The sequence below is a fragment of the Stigmatopora nigra genome, chromosome 7, assembly GCF_051989575.1.
Source record: "Stigmatopora nigra isolate UIUO_SnigA chromosome 7, RoL_Snig_1.1, whole genome shotgun sequence".
Lineage (NCBI taxonomy): Eukaryota > Metazoa > Chordata > Actinopteri > Syngnathiformes > Syngnathidae > Stigmatopora > Stigmatopora nigra.
In genome coordinates, this window is record NC_135514.1 from 3,159,021 (window position 1) to 3,175,132 (window position 16,112).

At 39.1% G+C, this 16,112-nt stretch overlaps 4 protein-coding genes across 5 annotated transcripts; 2 read left to right on the forward strand and 2 right to left on the reverse strand.

The window, feature by feature from the left end:
* Positions 1-1,155: 1,155 nt before the first annotated feature.
* Positions 1,156-7,305, reverse strand: sdha (succinate dehydrogenase complex, subunit A, flavoprotein (Fp)). Its single transcript, XM_077721893.1, has 15 exons — positions 7,148-7,305; positions 6,432-6,512; positions 6,122-6,283; positions 5,873-6,016; positions 5,449-5,613; positions 5,213-5,361; positions 4,989-5,113; positions 4,304-4,472; positions 3,693-3,888; positions 3,453-3,624; positions 2,860-2,978; positions 2,665-2,776; positions 2,417-2,547; positions 2,221-2,334; positions 1,156-2,114 (listed from the first exon to the last, which is right to left on the reverse strand). Exons 1-15 carry the CDS (start codon positions 7,208-7,210, stop codon positions 2,028-2,030), a joined length of 1,989 nt encoding a protein of 662 aa, XP_077578019.1. The 5' UTR covers positions 7,211-7,305; the 3' UTR covers positions 1,156-2,027.
* A 20-nt stretch (positions 7,306-7,325) lies between these two features.
* LOC144199979 (coiled-coil domain-containing protein 127-like) lies at positions 7,326-10,198 on the forward strand. 2 transcript variants are annotated; one of them, XM_077721896.1, is made up of 4 exons: positions 7,326-7,562; positions 8,397-8,531; positions 8,764-9,008; positions 9,120-10,198. In XM_077721896.1, the coding sequence occupies exons 2-4, from the start codon at positions 8,402-8,404 to the stop codon at positions 9,564-9,566; spliced, it is 822 nt and encodes a 273-aa protein (XP_077578022.1). In that variant the 5' UTR covers positions 7,326-7,562; positions 8,397-8,401; the 3' UTR covers positions 9,567-10,198. The 2 variants fall into 2 exon arrangements, with proteins under 2 accessions (XP_077578022.1, XP_077578021.1); XM_077721895.1 differs by having other exon boundaries at positions 7,327-7,562; positions 8,394-8,531.
* A 325-nt stretch (positions 10,199-10,523) lies between these two features.
* On the reverse strand, positions 10,524-11,979 carry mrpl32 (mitochondrial ribosomal protein L32). The gene is made up of 3 exons (XM_077721897.1): positions 11,777-11,979; positions 11,527-11,720; positions 10,524-11,003 (listed from the first exon to the last, which is right to left on the reverse strand). The coding sequence occupies exons 1-3, from the start codon at positions 11,871-11,873 to the stop codon at positions 10,752-10,754; spliced, it is 543 nt and encodes a 180-aa protein (XP_077578023.1). The 5' UTR covers positions 11,874-11,979; the 3' UTR covers positions 10,524-10,751.
* Positions 11,980-12,422: 443 nt separating this feature from the next.
* On the forward strand, positions 12,423-15,816 carry psma2a (proteasome 20S subunit alpha 2a). Its single transcript, XM_077720177.1, has 9 exons — positions 12,423-12,579; positions 12,993-13,069; positions 13,342-13,474; positions 13,589-13,711; positions 14,018-14,099; positions 14,227-14,300; positions 14,704-14,761; positions 14,835-14,965; positions 15,610-15,816. The coding sequence occupies exons 1-8, from the start codon at positions 12,539-12,541 to the stop codon at positions 14,949-14,951; spliced, it is 705 nt and encodes a 234-aa protein (XP_077576303.1). The 5' UTR covers positions 12,423-12,538; the 3' UTR covers positions 14,952-14,965; positions 15,610-15,816.
* The last annotated feature ends 296 nt before the right edge of the window (positions 15,817-16,112 follow it).

Genomic DNA, 16,112 nt, shown 5'->3' on the forward strand with positions numbered 1-16,112 from the left:
AGGGCACAAGGAGACAAACAATCATTCATGCTCACACTCATTTACTCATGCAATTTGTCCAATCAGCCTTCCATGCAGGTCTTTGGAATGTGGAAGGAAACCGGAGTACCCAGGGAAAACCCACACATGCCCAGGGAAAGACCGACCTAGATTTGAACCCAGGTGAGTTAATTTGAACCCAGTGTGAGGCCGACGCGCTAACCACTTATCCACCGAGTAGCCCACTGTAAATGCTGTTAGGTATTGTATTTTTTTTTCCTGTGATGCAACAATCTTACCTATACAAATATATTGCATGGACATGTTGGAATTTATTGAAAAAGCAAAGGCCATTGAACTCAACAAAGGGAAGTTGATTGTAAAACCAAATGGGGAAAAAAAATTAACAGGTCAGACTTGTTTTCGGCCTAAGCCATATAAATTTAACATGACAATGTCTACAAACATACGGAATTGTGGTTACATAATATTTGATCTTTTCATAACGTACCATGACTGAAACCCTCGAGAAAACAAGTCCATTTCTGTCAAGCCATCTTGGCTACTCTCATAGGCAAATTAAATCCTTTTCAGATGAGGAAATGTCAAAGAAATCCTAGTTAATCACTATTATGTCATTTTAATTTCTACTTTCAAAGTTGCGGTGAAACAATCTACAATTCTCATTTTAAGTTAATCATGAAACAGAAAGTTGGCACTCGTCATTTACTTTCTCAGGCCACACAAAATGATGTGGTGGGCCAGATTTGGCCCACAGGCCGCCACTTTAACACCTCTGGGTAAAAGTTTTAGTCTGTAATTCAGATATTTTTTCACGCCAGCAGAGAAGGCCTCGCAGGCTCTGACGGTCCACCACTGACATATACGTACATTGCCATTCATGGGCAACATGTTGTCATGCTTTTGCTGTCATCTCGTGGCAGCTTTAAAAGTACGCATTCCTACGTATGATATTGCAATAATATTAACGCAAATTGATCGCTTTTTTTATTATTATTAATTACTAAACTGTCTCAGGCTTATGGATCTAACAATTTATTCATTTTGATTTTGTATTTCCTAACCTTAAACAAACAGATAGTGAGCCTCAATGTGGTTATTTCAATGCATTCCCAAGTTGAGGTATTCTTTTCTATAGAATAATCAAAGATACACTTGTTTCCTTGTATTGTCTACCTTTTATTCATCATAAAACAAACAATGCGTCAAAAAAGCAATAAATTAAATCACACCACTTCAAACAATGCTGTTGAAGAAACCAAGTCTAAGTGATGCCAGCCGACCAATATCATTTTTCATTTATTCTGTGCGTTTAATTCAAAGAGGATCCACTCCATATTGATATCATTTCCATATAATAATAAAAAAAAACTTGTTCAAGAAAGTATTGATAAGCAAGCGCTGTTCCTTTCCTTTAACATCCATATATTCCATCCTTCGACACACATTTGTAGCAAGAAAAAGCTTTGAGTACTTAATTGACACCGTTGTCTTGTACACGAGACATTTCTTCATGCATCATATTGTCATCGATAGATACCAGCTGCTACATTAAATAGCTATATGAAGCACGATTGATATTATATTTCATTACTGTCAAGTGCAAACACACCAAAAGATCACAAATGTATGCTATCCAAGGCAACTGTTATGAAGATGTCTACATTTTACCTTTGACCAATGTGAATTGTCTAATCGACCATGATAATGGGGCAGTATGTTTAGGTCATATTTACAACTTTCTTCAAAACCTCTCTATTGCCTTACAGTAAAACAATTTCTTGTCCAGCCTGAATCTGAAATATTAAAAAAAATGCATTTAAAGCAATGCAAACCCGAGAGATGAGAGCTCAGCAACGTCACAATGGCAAAGATGGAGTGTTCGTGTGATGCACAAGAAGTGACAAACAGCCTTTAAAAGCACACAGGCAAAGTAAAGCATCATTTCCCCTTGATATCCTGCGTATAGTAGGGACACCTCCACAAAATGAGTATTTGACGAGTACTTGTTGTGCTTGGAGGGGTTCTTAGTAAGAACGAATGGCAGGTGGCACGTGAGCGCAGTCCTGTTCATCCAAAGAGTGGTCAATGACAGGGCGGTATTCCAAGGTGACCTATGATGATCCACATAATTTGGGGATGTATTAGTAAAATAATTCATTTCAGGGCTCAAAAATGTCTCCGCCACGGTCGCTAACAATAATAAGGCATGTACAGTACCTTGCCAGTTTTGGGTTCAACGTAAGACATGGTGTGTTTCCTCCAGTGTTGCTCAAATGGCTTCTTCTCCTGACCTTGCAGGGGCTTGGAGAAATCGTACTCATCAATGCGATCCTGTAATGACAACCAGACATCATGTTAGAGGGGCAATGACGACAGATTTCTTGAAAACCACTAAATCTTCCACAACGGGTACCTTGAAGTCCTCTCTGGCATGAGCTCCTCGACTTTCTTTCCTCTGCTCAGCTGAGTGAATGGTCTGCACGCCGTTCAGCATCAAATTCTGCAGCTCCAGAGTTTCCACCAGGTCAGTGTTCCACACAATTCCTAGCAGTCCATTGGAAATCAGGATGTTATTTTTGCTCAAGCACTGTATTTTCTCACATATTGAACATCGCTCCAAGTTTAGCGTTGGCAACCCTTGAGTGCTCGGCGAAGCTTTACCTCGGTCAAAGGTCTTGATATCGTCCATAGTCTGGTAAATGGCATCCATTTTGTCACAGCCCTCCTTCAGGACAGAACCAGTACGGAACACGGCAGCGTGGGACTGCATGGCCTGGATGAATATAAAAATAATAATAATAAGTTGCCATGTTATCGATAGAGTACTGTGTGTGTACATATTCCTTGTTTACTGACCTTCTGCATATTGAGCCTAATTTCAGAGGTTCGCAGACTACCATTAGCAAACCTCATCTTATCCAGGTTGGCCACGGACTCTTCACCTGCACTGGACTTTAGAGGGGAAAGTGCTTCACCTGGGGAGAAATACACCAAACCGCTGAGTCTCCAAATTATTGACAAATTCTGCTGCCCTGTTTAAGACCTCGATATTCTGTATGTATACATCAGTCATGTACCGTATTTCCCCATGTATAAGCCACACCCTTAAAATCCTGATTCACAATTTTCACCTCCATATTGATGGTTTTAATATGGAGTACAAATGTGTTAGTTTGAAGGGAAAATCTTAAGAAAAATCATCACACGTGGTATTTCTGAGATGTCGTATGACTTAAAAGCACCTTAGGGTCAATATCAAAATAACCCAAAAATAGTAAATGTTACTTTGCCGAAATCTACTGGTGAAAAAGAGTATAGGAAGCCTTGTGCGCATATAAGCCGTAGCCTTGATTCAGTCATTGTTTTGAGTTACAAATACGGGCTTTATGTGAGAAAATACGGTATATGATATTCTCTTTGTTGCATGCTTTTGTGAAAAGTTTCCTCACCGGGCTTGTGCTCCTCAGCGATGGTGAGGGCGCAGGCTCTGCCAAACACCACCAGATCCAAGAGAGAGTTGGCACCCAATCGATTGGCACCGTGAACGCTTGCACATGCGGCCTCTCCGCAGGCGTACAGTCCGCGAACCACCTTGTCCTCACCTTTGGTGTGAGTGATCACCTGATAGGGGGAAATCCGGAATTGATGGGAGCTGCGGGGGAGTGTGGTTTGTGGCGAGTCTGGCTTACCTGGCCCTTGTAGTTTGTAGGTATGCCTCCCATGTTATAGTGGACGGTTGGCAGGACGGGGATCGGCTCCTTAGTGACGTCCACACCGGCAAAGATCATTGCCGTCTCAGAAATGCCGGGCAGCCTTGTGGCGAGCTGCTGAGGAGGCAGGTGGTGTAGCTGCAGGTAGACGTGGTCCTTGTCTGGACCCACACCCCTGAAAAATCAAACACGCGAGATTCAGTAGACTCTCAACATCACATCACTGCGAGTTTGTCTTATTCAATACTTCATATCAACATTTCAGACATTCACTTTTGAGCGCTTGTAAAATTATATATTCAAAAAAAATACAGACGTGCAAAGAAAGTTACTCTAAATTTAGTTTTGTGCTTTCAGTAACGTGCTAGATTGTGTCTGAAGATGCTCTACTAGATGTACTATAGTAATTTCTTGTATGAAGTGGCCTAAAAATGTCTTTAGCATTCTCCTCACTGTTCTGAGATCGTGGGGTTTCCGACCACTTTGTGTGGAGTTTGTGACCCCCCCCCCCCTTTAAAATCAAGGGTAAAACATGCGTTGCTTTTTAACAAACATGAGAACAAGGACAGTAAGTGTTTGGGTTTGGTTACCTGCCCTCTCTGATCTCTATGGTCATGGAGCGGGACACCACATCTCGGGAGGCCAAGTCCTTGGCGTTGGGAGCATAGCGCTCCATGAATCGCTCACCTTCGCTATTGATGAGGATGCCTCCTTCACCACGGCAACCCTCGGTAATCAAGCAACCAGCACCATAGATCCCTGAGAATGTAGAAATTGGGCATATTTTTAACGATGTGTAAAAATCAATCCTCACTCTATGCTGGATCTACAAAAATATGGTTTAAATATTTGTTGTATTCCTAATTCAGTACAAAAATGATAGGCAGATGGAACTCAAAACACCACAAAAGTCCATGTCTGTAGCATCTTTTAAACAAAGTCTAAAGTTAATCCTTCAAGATGCTAGAAGATAAGGATCATCAGTGATATTTGTAAAACAGTAAACTCAAATTTGAATATAATGCGATAACATCACAAAATGTCATCATTAGTTAACAGGTTGTGTCAAAATGGCCCAAAGTGTTTTTAATGCTGGTATTTAACTCAAATATTCTTCCGCCTTTTTCTGTCATTTTCCACACGTAAATCTCAAATATCTCTGTGTAGAGTATAAATGTGGAACGGGGAATTAAGCAAATATCTGCTGTGATTTATTCATTTTAGATAAAACATGGTGGATATTTTGCTTCTGCAATAAGCCAATTCTTTTCTTACCGGTGGGGTGGAACTGTACAAACTCCAAATCCTGGCAGGGCAGACCTGCTCTGGTTACCATGGCATTTCCATCACCAGTACTGGTGTGAGCAGAAGTGCAGCTAAAATAGGTTCGACCATAACCTCTGGAAAACAGACGTTTGTTGGTTACATCACATGTACATTGAAGTGTACGAGCAAACATTGCATTGCACAAGTGCCCAGTTGCTCATGTGTGCGTTTACCCAGTGGCAATGACCGTGTTCTGAGCTCTGATACGATGAATAGATCCATCCTCCATGCACAGCGCAATAACGCCTTTGCACTCGCCATTTTCCATCAACAGGTCCAGTGCAAAGTATTCCACAAAGTAACTCGTATCATAACGCAGCGACTGAGATAAAAACAAAGTAAAAACAATGCTCATTGTTCTGTATTAGGCTTTTCCAAATTATTTTTTTGGATAAAATAAGAAGCCTACCCTTCCATACAGAGTGTGAAGTAGTGAATGACCAGTCCTGTCTGCAACACAGCAGCAGCGGTGGGCTTGGCCTCCTTTCCCGTATTTAAGACTTTGACCTCCAAACGCCCTCTGGTAGATCTTACCATCCTCAGTGCGACTGAATGGCATGCCAAAGTTCTCCAACTAGTGGAGTGATAAAGAGGGAATGACATGCTGTTTTTAGTTGTTTTTTTTTTGTTTAATTAATTGATTGCAGTTATGGCTGCCTGCAGGTTTCAAGTTATCCAGTGGGGGAGCCAACTAAATCGCTAAAAGATGAGCTAAAAAATGATGAGCTAAAAATAATGCCCACGTGGGAACAATTACATATAAGTAGCAATTTTTAGGGATTGTTTTTTTTCTCCTGTTTTCATGTGAATTTAAAATCAATATTGGTGTGTACCTCCACGACAGCTGCTGGAGCTTGTTCTGTCATGTAATGGATGGCATCCTGGTCCCCTAGCCAATCAGAACCCTTCACTGTGTCATAGAAATGCCAGCGCCAGTCATCATTCTCCATGTTACCAAGTGCTGCATTGATTCCACCCTAGAAAAACGGTAAACTATTAACATCACCTTTATTATGAGATTGTATTTTATCGTCAAATTACAACACACTTAGCGCGATTTAAAAAAAAGTAAAGTAGCCTACCTGTGCTGCAACAGTGTGAGACCTGGTAGGAAAAAGCTTGGTGACACAGGCAGTGTTAAAGCCAGCCTCAGACAGCCCAAAAGCTGCCCGGAGTCCCGCTCCCCCGGCGCCAACCACCACGGCATCAAACTCATGATCCACAACTGGGTACTGATTGGAGATCTGAGAACAAACAAAACCACTTTACTGGTTACAGTAACCTATACAGTACAACAGCATTACAAAATCAACCACCACCGAAAGGAACAAAATCAATATATTCAGGCTATTGATTTGTCCTTTTAGCATCCGGATGGTTATTTGAACTCACATCATCAGAAACCTTTGCATTTCTCTTTCCATAGATGGAAAAGTGCAAGTTCTTTGCACTTTGAACTGCCGTAGCAGAGACCTGGTGGAGAAATTAACATTTTTATTTCATTAAAAAGGTTGAACAGTTGGCTAAATACGAAAGAAGATATTTAAAACGGAGAACATGTTGACAAATAGAGTGGATCCTGTCTATGGTAACAAAATAAAAACCTTCAAAGGTTATCAATCACATACAATAAACAACAATGTTCTTTTATCCACGTATTTAATGTGTTGTCTTTACCTTACAATACAACAGAACTCAGTCGTAAAACGAGAATGTTTGTATGTTTCTTATCCAAAACAATGTAACTATGTACCGCTAAATCAAGCTAACAACAGAAGCTAGAGTGCTTTGGCAAGGACAACGAGACATACGGGTACTCGTGAAGGAACGGGATCACTTCTGGTAAAATATTATAAAAATACATATATTTACTAAAGAAGAAAACATCAACACAAATTTGGATCTGTTAGCGTTTACGAGCCAATATTCAATTCAGTCTAGTGTCACATTGAAGGAGCCCTTCGCTACGTAACACAGTTACGCAAGTCAGACAGCATAGTTATGAAAGCAATGGAACACGTTCTTTGCGGAGGAAAAAAACGACTTGATTTTACATTCAGCATGCACAGATGAAAAAATAAACATATATTACAAGTATTCGTACTCACTGCTTTTCTGGAGGACAGTATCCTCTTGGAGAGGAGGCGAGAGGCAACTTGAACACCAGCCATGTTGTCAGATAGAAAACAAACGCCGACACCCCAGATCCAATGTGGTGGCTGACGTATTCTTTTCGACTGGAATGAACCACAATGCTGACAAATGGGGGGAGACGTTAAATAAAATGGTTGGTTGCATCACTTTTCAAACTTTAACTCGGGCATTATTTTACATATAAATATTTTATGGATTATAAAAATCCAAATAGTTATTTGCCCGTGATCATGACGAATCTTAATTGAAACGTTTTGATAAAACTAATCAAACAACCCCCTTTTGATGAACACGCTAAAATTGTGTAACCAGAGTTTTTGTTGCCGAGCAAGAACAAATGTATAAGTGACCTCAAACATATCTTTGAAGGTGAGCTACAACACTGCAAAATAGTATTTTTAAAAAAGTTTTATAGTTGTACTGCCACAGCTATTAAGTCCCGTTAAATTCTTTTTTTGAAATACTCTTTGCGCAAGCTAACATGACAGCCAGCTTTTTAGCTTTGACCTAGCCTCGTTTCAGGCTAGCTGGGCTGTAAATATCACAAAAAGCACGGTGCAAATGCTGCATAATAATTTCTATTATTAAGATTTTTTTAAATACGATATTATAAATGTACTAATATAATCAAGCCCTTAGATCGTGCACATTCATATGCTTTATCTATTTACCTCTTACCCATTGATTCACTTGTTTCAATGTTGACAGCTACCTTGTTTACTAACGATTCAGCCTTAATAATGATTATGATTCTCCGTCAACCAGTTAAGAATATTATCTCATTGTCATTTGAAATAGTTTGTTGGACAGCTGCTACTTTTGAGAAGATAATCATTTGTGAAAAAAGATGGATGGTAACATAAATAATGTACATGCTGAATGCATGGTGTTGATGCACTGCCATTTTTTGTCATCTCTTAAACACACAAAAAAAATAGAATGCGCTATGGTCTTTTTTTAATGTTATGCTGTAATTTTACAGCTCCAATGGAGGTTCTATCATGTGCGGGGGAAAATCCCCCAGTGTCAAGTTATGAATTAATGAAATGGATTGTTACTTCTTCATACTTTTTTTATACACGTTTGACAAACACAGTAAATGTTGATCAGTTGTAGATACAGTAAAATGAGCAATTCTAGTAATTATAGATAGCTAAAGATTACCACAGTGTAATGTTTTGAGTTTTTTTTGTGTGGCAGCAGGCTCCATGAACAACCTTAATGACCCCCCTAGATGGAACATTCAACCAAACCCAGGAGAAAGAGAGGACGGAGGAGCAGATGGAAACCAGTGGAATTATGCTCTACTGGTGCCGATGCTAGGACTGGCTGCATTTCGTAAGTTACACAAGCACATACGCAATGTTAGCGCCGCAAATGGAACCAAAAGTGGGGAAAAAAAGTTTTACAATGTTGGAAAATACAAATGCAAATAAACTTACCGGTTGCAGATTGCAATTTACGACTGACTGACTCTCATCTTATGCTGACTTCAATTAAAACAACAACAAAAAATATGTTGCACTTGAGTTTTTTTGCTCAAGATATGGTTATTTTCCTTTCCAAAAAGGTTGGATCTGGACTCGGGAGTCTGAGAGAGAGATTGAAAAAGCCAAATCCAAATACAAAAGGGATGTGTTCATGGTTAAGAGTGAAATGGAATCACGCTACGAGGAGACATTAACAGAGAGACGCAAAGCCGTGGCCTCCTTGGAGGTGGAGCTGGAGAAGGAGAGAGAGAGGGTGAAAGGCTATAAGCATGCTATGATCTCACAGAGCCATCATTTGGTAGAAGAACGGAAACGTTTACAAGAGGTAAACTCCTGTTTGACTCGCCGTACTTGTCAGCTACAAAGGTTTACTTTCAAAGGTCACTCAATTATGTAAAGGTCTGACATTACCAAACAATGGTGTCATTTTCCACAGGAGCGTGACTGGTTAGAGGAACAGAAGCAAAGCTATATCAATTCTGGAGCCGGAGCAGCTGTGCTGCACCAAGCCATGGATCAACAGAACAAGTGGTACCAGAGAGCTAATGCCACATTGCAAGAGGTCGAGGCTCAACTAGTGGAACGCCAGGATGCTTACTGTTCCCTACTGCTGCCTCGAGATAAGCGTCTGGAAATGGAGAGAAACATACTTGTGAAGGTCGTCAAGGAGCCTCTCGCGGAGGAAATTGATCTGGAGGCTGATCTTAGAGAAATTTTCAAGAGGGATAAGCACTGTGCAAATCTGATGAACATGGACAAAAGAAAAAACGGTAGTCTCATGTGGGTGTATCTGAAGAACTGGCAGCTGCAGGTCACTGTTGAAAAACACAAGAGAACTGAGGCGGCCATTTTAGGGAAAAACCTAAAGCCCGACACAAAATGAGGCAATCATTTTAGTTTGAATTCTGCATCAGCAATGGAATAAGCATGATGTATTAATGAGATATTTTGTTATAGTTTATGAAATGCTTCCAAATAGTTTGTCCCTATTAAGTCATCTCAAATGACACACTTTAGCTTAAACCAGGTAGTACAAATGTACTGAAATGATATCCACATTGGATAATATGAATCAAAGTGTGAATAGTTTATTTTGCAATCTTAAGTCAGAATGTGTGATGTAACATTTGTTGCACACAATGGAATCTAATGTTAATTTATTGGATCTATTCTTTTTTGAATTTGAATATCAACCTTTTACTTGATAAGCCATCTTGAACGTTTTTATCATGGAATTCATTGGAATGTGCAGATGCATAAGCTCAAATTCCTCCACTTCTACCATGAAGACTAGCATATATCTCTTACTGATTTCACAAGTATCAGAAATACACACTTCACTGATAAGTTTCTGAAGTGACACTAGAATCTTCATACAAAGTAAATGTCATGTTGGCATGTATTTTAATGGCAAAATTACTCTTAGTTAATTTACAGTCCCTTTACAATGTTAACATAGAGTGACCTTATAAATGCCATGTAATTTGCACACATTAAAAACTTGATGTAAGCTTTTGTTTCAGTATCTTTGTGATTTCCAATTTTGGGGCTTGTTTCTACTTAGCCTTGGAGAGGCAACATGAGCATTATCTAGTCAATAATATGGAATAAAACAGCATAAACATTGTTACAGCTGTCAGCCTGGGTATACATTATGCTGTAGGTTGTTGTTTTTGTGTTTGGTTTTGTTCTGCAGGTGCCCGGAGCTGTGGCTTATTCATGTATTTATTTATTAACTTACTCATTACCTATCTTTATGCCTAAAAGACCCTTCCTATTTTCCCATTTCTGCATCCTCACCCTCTTGTTACTGTAACAACAAAATTTCCCAAAGACGGGATGAATAGTTATCCAATCCAATAGCATCTTTATTGTTCTATTCACATATTTATCAAACATAATAATTCATTTTTAGTTGTTGCCTTACACATTGTGTACACCAATAAAAGCAAACCAAATTCATGACATGCAACTGGCAAAAAAGAAGCCTCAATGACTATAAACAGGTTATTAAAGCAAATGATTGGACGTGCAGTAAACTGAAGGTGGGTCTTGCACGGGTCAGGCATTACTGGCCGAACCAGGCGGGGCGCTTCCTGGGTCTCTCGATTATCCTCTTGTCTTTGTCCAGCTCAGTTGCATTCTCATCTGCATACAAGACAACCGTCTCCACCGTTGGGGCCCTGAGAGGTCCACCCTCCATCGCTTTAATTTGATGTCGGATCAGAGCGGTTTCATTGCGTACTTTTGCATAACAGAAACCACATAAAATGTGTTTCTGCTTTAAATGGCCGCACTCTAGACATGGCTCAATGTTGTCCTGAAGAAGAGATGCACGAGGTGAATGTTTTAGTCAGATATATTTACATGACACTCACAATCAAATGACGTACATACCAAATTTTTCATTTTCTTATTCATTTGAACACATTAATAAATACTTTTCTCTAGTTTTGTCTTTCACATCTTGCATACAAAACTGGGAGACTCAGATTATTTTTAAAGGGTTTAGTTGGTTATTTTTTTAGGCCCATGGGACTAATGAAATAATATACATAAAAAGTTTTTTTTTTTTTTTTTTTTTTTACAAAAAAAAATCCAAGTTACGAAACAAGTTCTGGAACCAATTAATTTCGTAAATAGAGCCAAAACTGTATTAAGGTTGTAGGTAAATGTAGTTATGTTATGCACACCATAATAAGAATTCTATACACCCCAGAAAGCAAAACCCCATGTCTATCAATTTAATGTCGCTTTGGTACCCCTTGAGATTTATAGAGTAAATATTTGTGTTGTAGACGACGATAAAATAAGAAAATCACATGGGCAGTGACCAGGTATACCTTGACCCGGATGAGTTTTTGTTCTGCCCTTCTCCTTGTTCTGTTGACCTCGATGGTACGTCTCTTCTTGGGTACTGCCATCCAGAAGATGCTGTCGAGAACTCCGGGGAGTTCCTCCATGTCTTGGCCACCCTTCCCTTGTTGGTCTTGAAAATTAGGCAGTAGACTTGGGCCATTGATGGCCAAAGCTGGAACTACAGAGACCAACGCGTGATTGCCCGACCATACATTTCAAAAACGTAAAACTCACCTTGCTGTCGCTCAATTCCAGATGCCTGCATAAGTCTGCTCTCAATGCGTAGCAAGGAGCATCTTAAGCTTTGCAACAACGCAGCCAAATTCATCATTTTGTTCTTTTTGTTTAATTCGTTTAATACATGTCAAGACTCGGGACTCCTTCTGACGGTCAGTGTTGTGTCGTCAGTAGAGCGCGACAAATCTGACAAATTTTCTTCTTCAGTTTAGGCCACACGTGCAAATGCTACTGCCGTCTAGCGGCCAATTATCGCTACTATTTATAAATATATTATTTTCGTTGAAAGTATAACATATATAATTTCGAATAAAAAAAATAGTCCACTTGGAAATGTTGTGTTCTTATTAGATGCCTTGCATTGAAAGAGTCATCATATGAAATCATATGATATAGTTTCAATGAGTAGAGCAGAAGAACATATATTGTACAAAAAGGTTTTGATAATATCTGCTATATTAACAGGGGAGATAGGAAATGGTATGAAGACACGCAAGGTTAGATATAGGAATAATTAATCTAACATACATGCTTGGGAAGAGGGCTCAAACTATAAATACTAAACAGAAAGAAGGGGGCTAAGGAAGTGCACGGGAGAATGACTGGACTGGCTTGATGTATATATTTTCTCTTTTTATCCAGTACGTATCTTCTCTAGAATAGAAGTTGGCCACTCTTGTACAGTAGATGGCGGTATACACATTCCTGTTGATAGCAATCCGCCGTGAACAGGAAGAGGAAGAGATATAGAAAAGGACAATGGCGGAGCGCGGCTATAGTTTCTCTCTGACTACATTTAGGTAAAGTTTTTAAGATACACATTAAATTCAAAATTTGAGATAAACATGTTGTTTGCCATTCCGTAAATTACTCGCATTAGATAAAAACATCTATGTTCTATTTATATTTATAGCACTAATATCTTATGTTCCATTGCCTACGAGTGCAATGAATCAGCTACAAATAGTGTTAGCATGTTGCTAACCATTAGACACGCGTGTATTTTTATTTGTGATGTCAAGTAAACCAAACTTGCCCTAGAGAACATTTTCATATTTGCTTTGTAAATTTCACTTGCCATTCTGAGAACATAGGTTGTTACTGTCTCTTTATTTAATGTAAATGAGGTTTTACTTGCACTTGGAGACAGTCGGCAAGTCTATTGTTTATGCATCAGATCATTGTTTCCCTAATAATTTTAATTCTTCCACAGCCCTTCGGGCAAACTAGTGCAGATTGAATATGCGCTGGCTGCTGTAGCTGCCGGAGCCCCTTCAGTCGGCATTAAAGGTAATGATTTCTAAAATTTGCTGTACTTATTATGCATGTAGAGCCAATTCATTTGTTTGTGGATGAACTTTACTACACATTCCTTTGACATCGAACTAATCTTGGCAGTCCTACTGGGTACATGTTGAATTAAATTTAAAAAATCAGTTACATGAATCATTTACCATATCTATTCACAAAATATAGTGCGGTAAACAGGTGCAATTGTTAAAGACAAGTCTCTTATTGTAAAATACTTGAGAATGGCTGATGGATTTTTGACATGTTTTCAGCTTCCAATGGGGTCGTCCTGGCTACAGAAAAGAAACAGAAGTCTATTCTGTATGATGAGCAGAGTGTTCACAAAGTGGAGCCAATCACAAAGCACATAGGGATGGTCTACAGTGGCATGGGGCCTGACTACAGGTGTGGATTTCTTTTCAACATTTCGTCCATCAAGTAGCAACTTTCTCCCTATTAACTGTTGCTATTACAGTTATTTAATCCACAAAAAAAGTAATTCAAGTATTGTATTTGTAGAGTTTTGGTCCGACGAGCAAGGAAGCTGGCACAGCAGTACTTCCTTGTTTATCAAGAACCTATCCCCACAGGCCAGCTTGTTCAGCGAGTGGCATCTGTAATGCAGGAGTACACACAGTCTGGGTAAGTAAACACTCACCTATCATTGACTATTAGCTATCATGTGGGTGATGCATCGGGCCGCTCCACACTGAACAAAAGTCATACTGTTTGTGTCCCTTTCTTTAGCTTATCGCATTCTAGTTATGAGGTTGCATGTGCAATTAATCATTTTTGCAGTTTAAAAAAAATTGAACCATAAAGGCCGACACGCTAACCACTCACCCGCCAGGCCGCCCTTCAACACCAGTTTACACTTTTTTAAGCGACACGGAAGATATTTTATGGCTTGCCGTGTGGTTATTCTGACTTTTTTTCTCCCCTCTGCAGTGGAGTGCGCCCATTTGGAGTCTCGTTGTTGATAGCTGGATGGGATGAAGATCAGCCTTACCTGTTCCAGTCAGACCCCTCAGTATGTTCAACTGTTACTTTTCTTAATACATGGATTCATGTTGTGTGCCAGTCATCCTGATTGTATGGGTTTTAATTTATGATTATAAAAGAATTATTTAATTGATTTCCTTCCTTCCCCTTTGCAGGGGGCATATTTTGCATGGAAAGCCACAGCCATGGGAAAAAACTATGTTAATGGAAAAACATTCCTTGAAAAAAGGTATCTTATTTCATACTCAACTTGGACAGTACCTTGCATTCTCTTATATGACCTGACAATGATATGCAGTTTGAAAGAGGGGTTTTGTCATATATATATTTTATTATCTAATTACTTGAGAAAATGAATGCTTACTACAGGGGTGCCCACATTTTTTTGACATAATTTGTCCTGATGGTCACCACAATGTGGATGGTCTTCAACTTTACATTTTTTTTGACAATACATCAAAGCAAACTTTGTAGAATGTATGAACTAAAATCATTAAAGTTAAACAAAACTCAATACTCTGTGACTGCCGCTCTTAAAATACACTCAACATTTATGCCGTCACTTTATAACAGTTTGTAACACATTAAAATCCAATGTAATTTTTTTTCCTTTTCTTTTTGTGCTTTTCTAGATATAACAATGACCTGGAATTGGAAGATGCGATCCACACTGCCATTCTAACCTTGAAGGTACATTTCCTGGTTATAAATGTTGAGTAATTCCTCATGATTTGTATACAAATCACTTAATGTTGGGTTACAGGAAAGCTTTGAAGGTCAGATGACTGAGGAGAACATTGAGGTTGGCATCTGCAACGAAGCCGGATTCAAGAGACTGACCCCGGCAGAAGTCAAAGACTACCTGGCAGCCATTGCATAGGCACCTTCGGCATGGTGATGGGGCTTACTCAATAAACTCATTAATAAATGTGTAGATGATATTATAGTAGTAGGTAACTGCAACATTGCTCTATCATTCCCAAAAATTTTGTTAGGATACTGTAGGCCTGTATTTATTTTATGAAAGTTTCATAGAGCCAACATTTGGGGGTTTTCTGTGAATTTCGGGATGATAATTTGTCTTTGGGGTCAGTAAAATCAAGCTCTGACACTCATTGGCTGCCATTTACTCTGATGGATGTCCACTTCTAGTGAATTAATGCTGACAGCCTTTGTCAAAAAAGTGTTCAAGTGTTGGAAAGCTTCAGCCCATTGAATATATTAGACATGCTATAAAAATCTTTGTCAAAAATAGACTTGTGCAGATTTATATTTGTATTTTTACTTTCAGTTTTTTAGTGAGAAAATAATTGGTTGCTGGAACAAGATGTACTTATCTAATAGCAGCACATTAGTTTTGACAAAGTACCCTTTGTAGACACGCCATTGGGTAATAGTGTGTTTTACTTCCAAATACTTCTGATCAAATGACAAGAGAATGGAACAGAGCTGGGGGTAGCCTGTGCCCGTTACATATCACAAATGCAGCTTTGGTCTTTAGGTCTGCCATTGTAATACTATCCTTTTTTCCCTTCTAGAGTTGACTACCAATGTGGATTCCGACTTCCAAGTGAAACCTCAAGTCTTCTCGGCCAAATTATCTGACATCTCCAGACTCATGTTTGACAGAAATTTCAAGCTGTCATCAACATTTTAAGTACTAGTATATCTTAACCAGATGTCAGCATGATCTAGTTGGATGCTTAAGGTTATCCTGCTTAAATATAAGTTTGCTTTGGAAAGCAGTTTTGCATCACGTGCTTTCTTTTATGTCTTGGAAGGGCACAGTCTGTATTTTCTTTTTGTGTTAATGACAAAAACAATTTAAAAAAAATGTTATAGTGTCTTGTGGTTGCATTAATCTTTTTTTTTGTCAGCGTCATTTCAAAGTATTTGGACCAAGCTATACTTAAATGAACGCAGCATGCATTTGACGGCAAATTCGCGCTCCATCCATGTTCAAAAACTAAGTGGTGGTGCGGCGAACAAAAAATGCCACTGTATACATCCGCCCGAATGTAACAAAACTCCTATTTCTTGT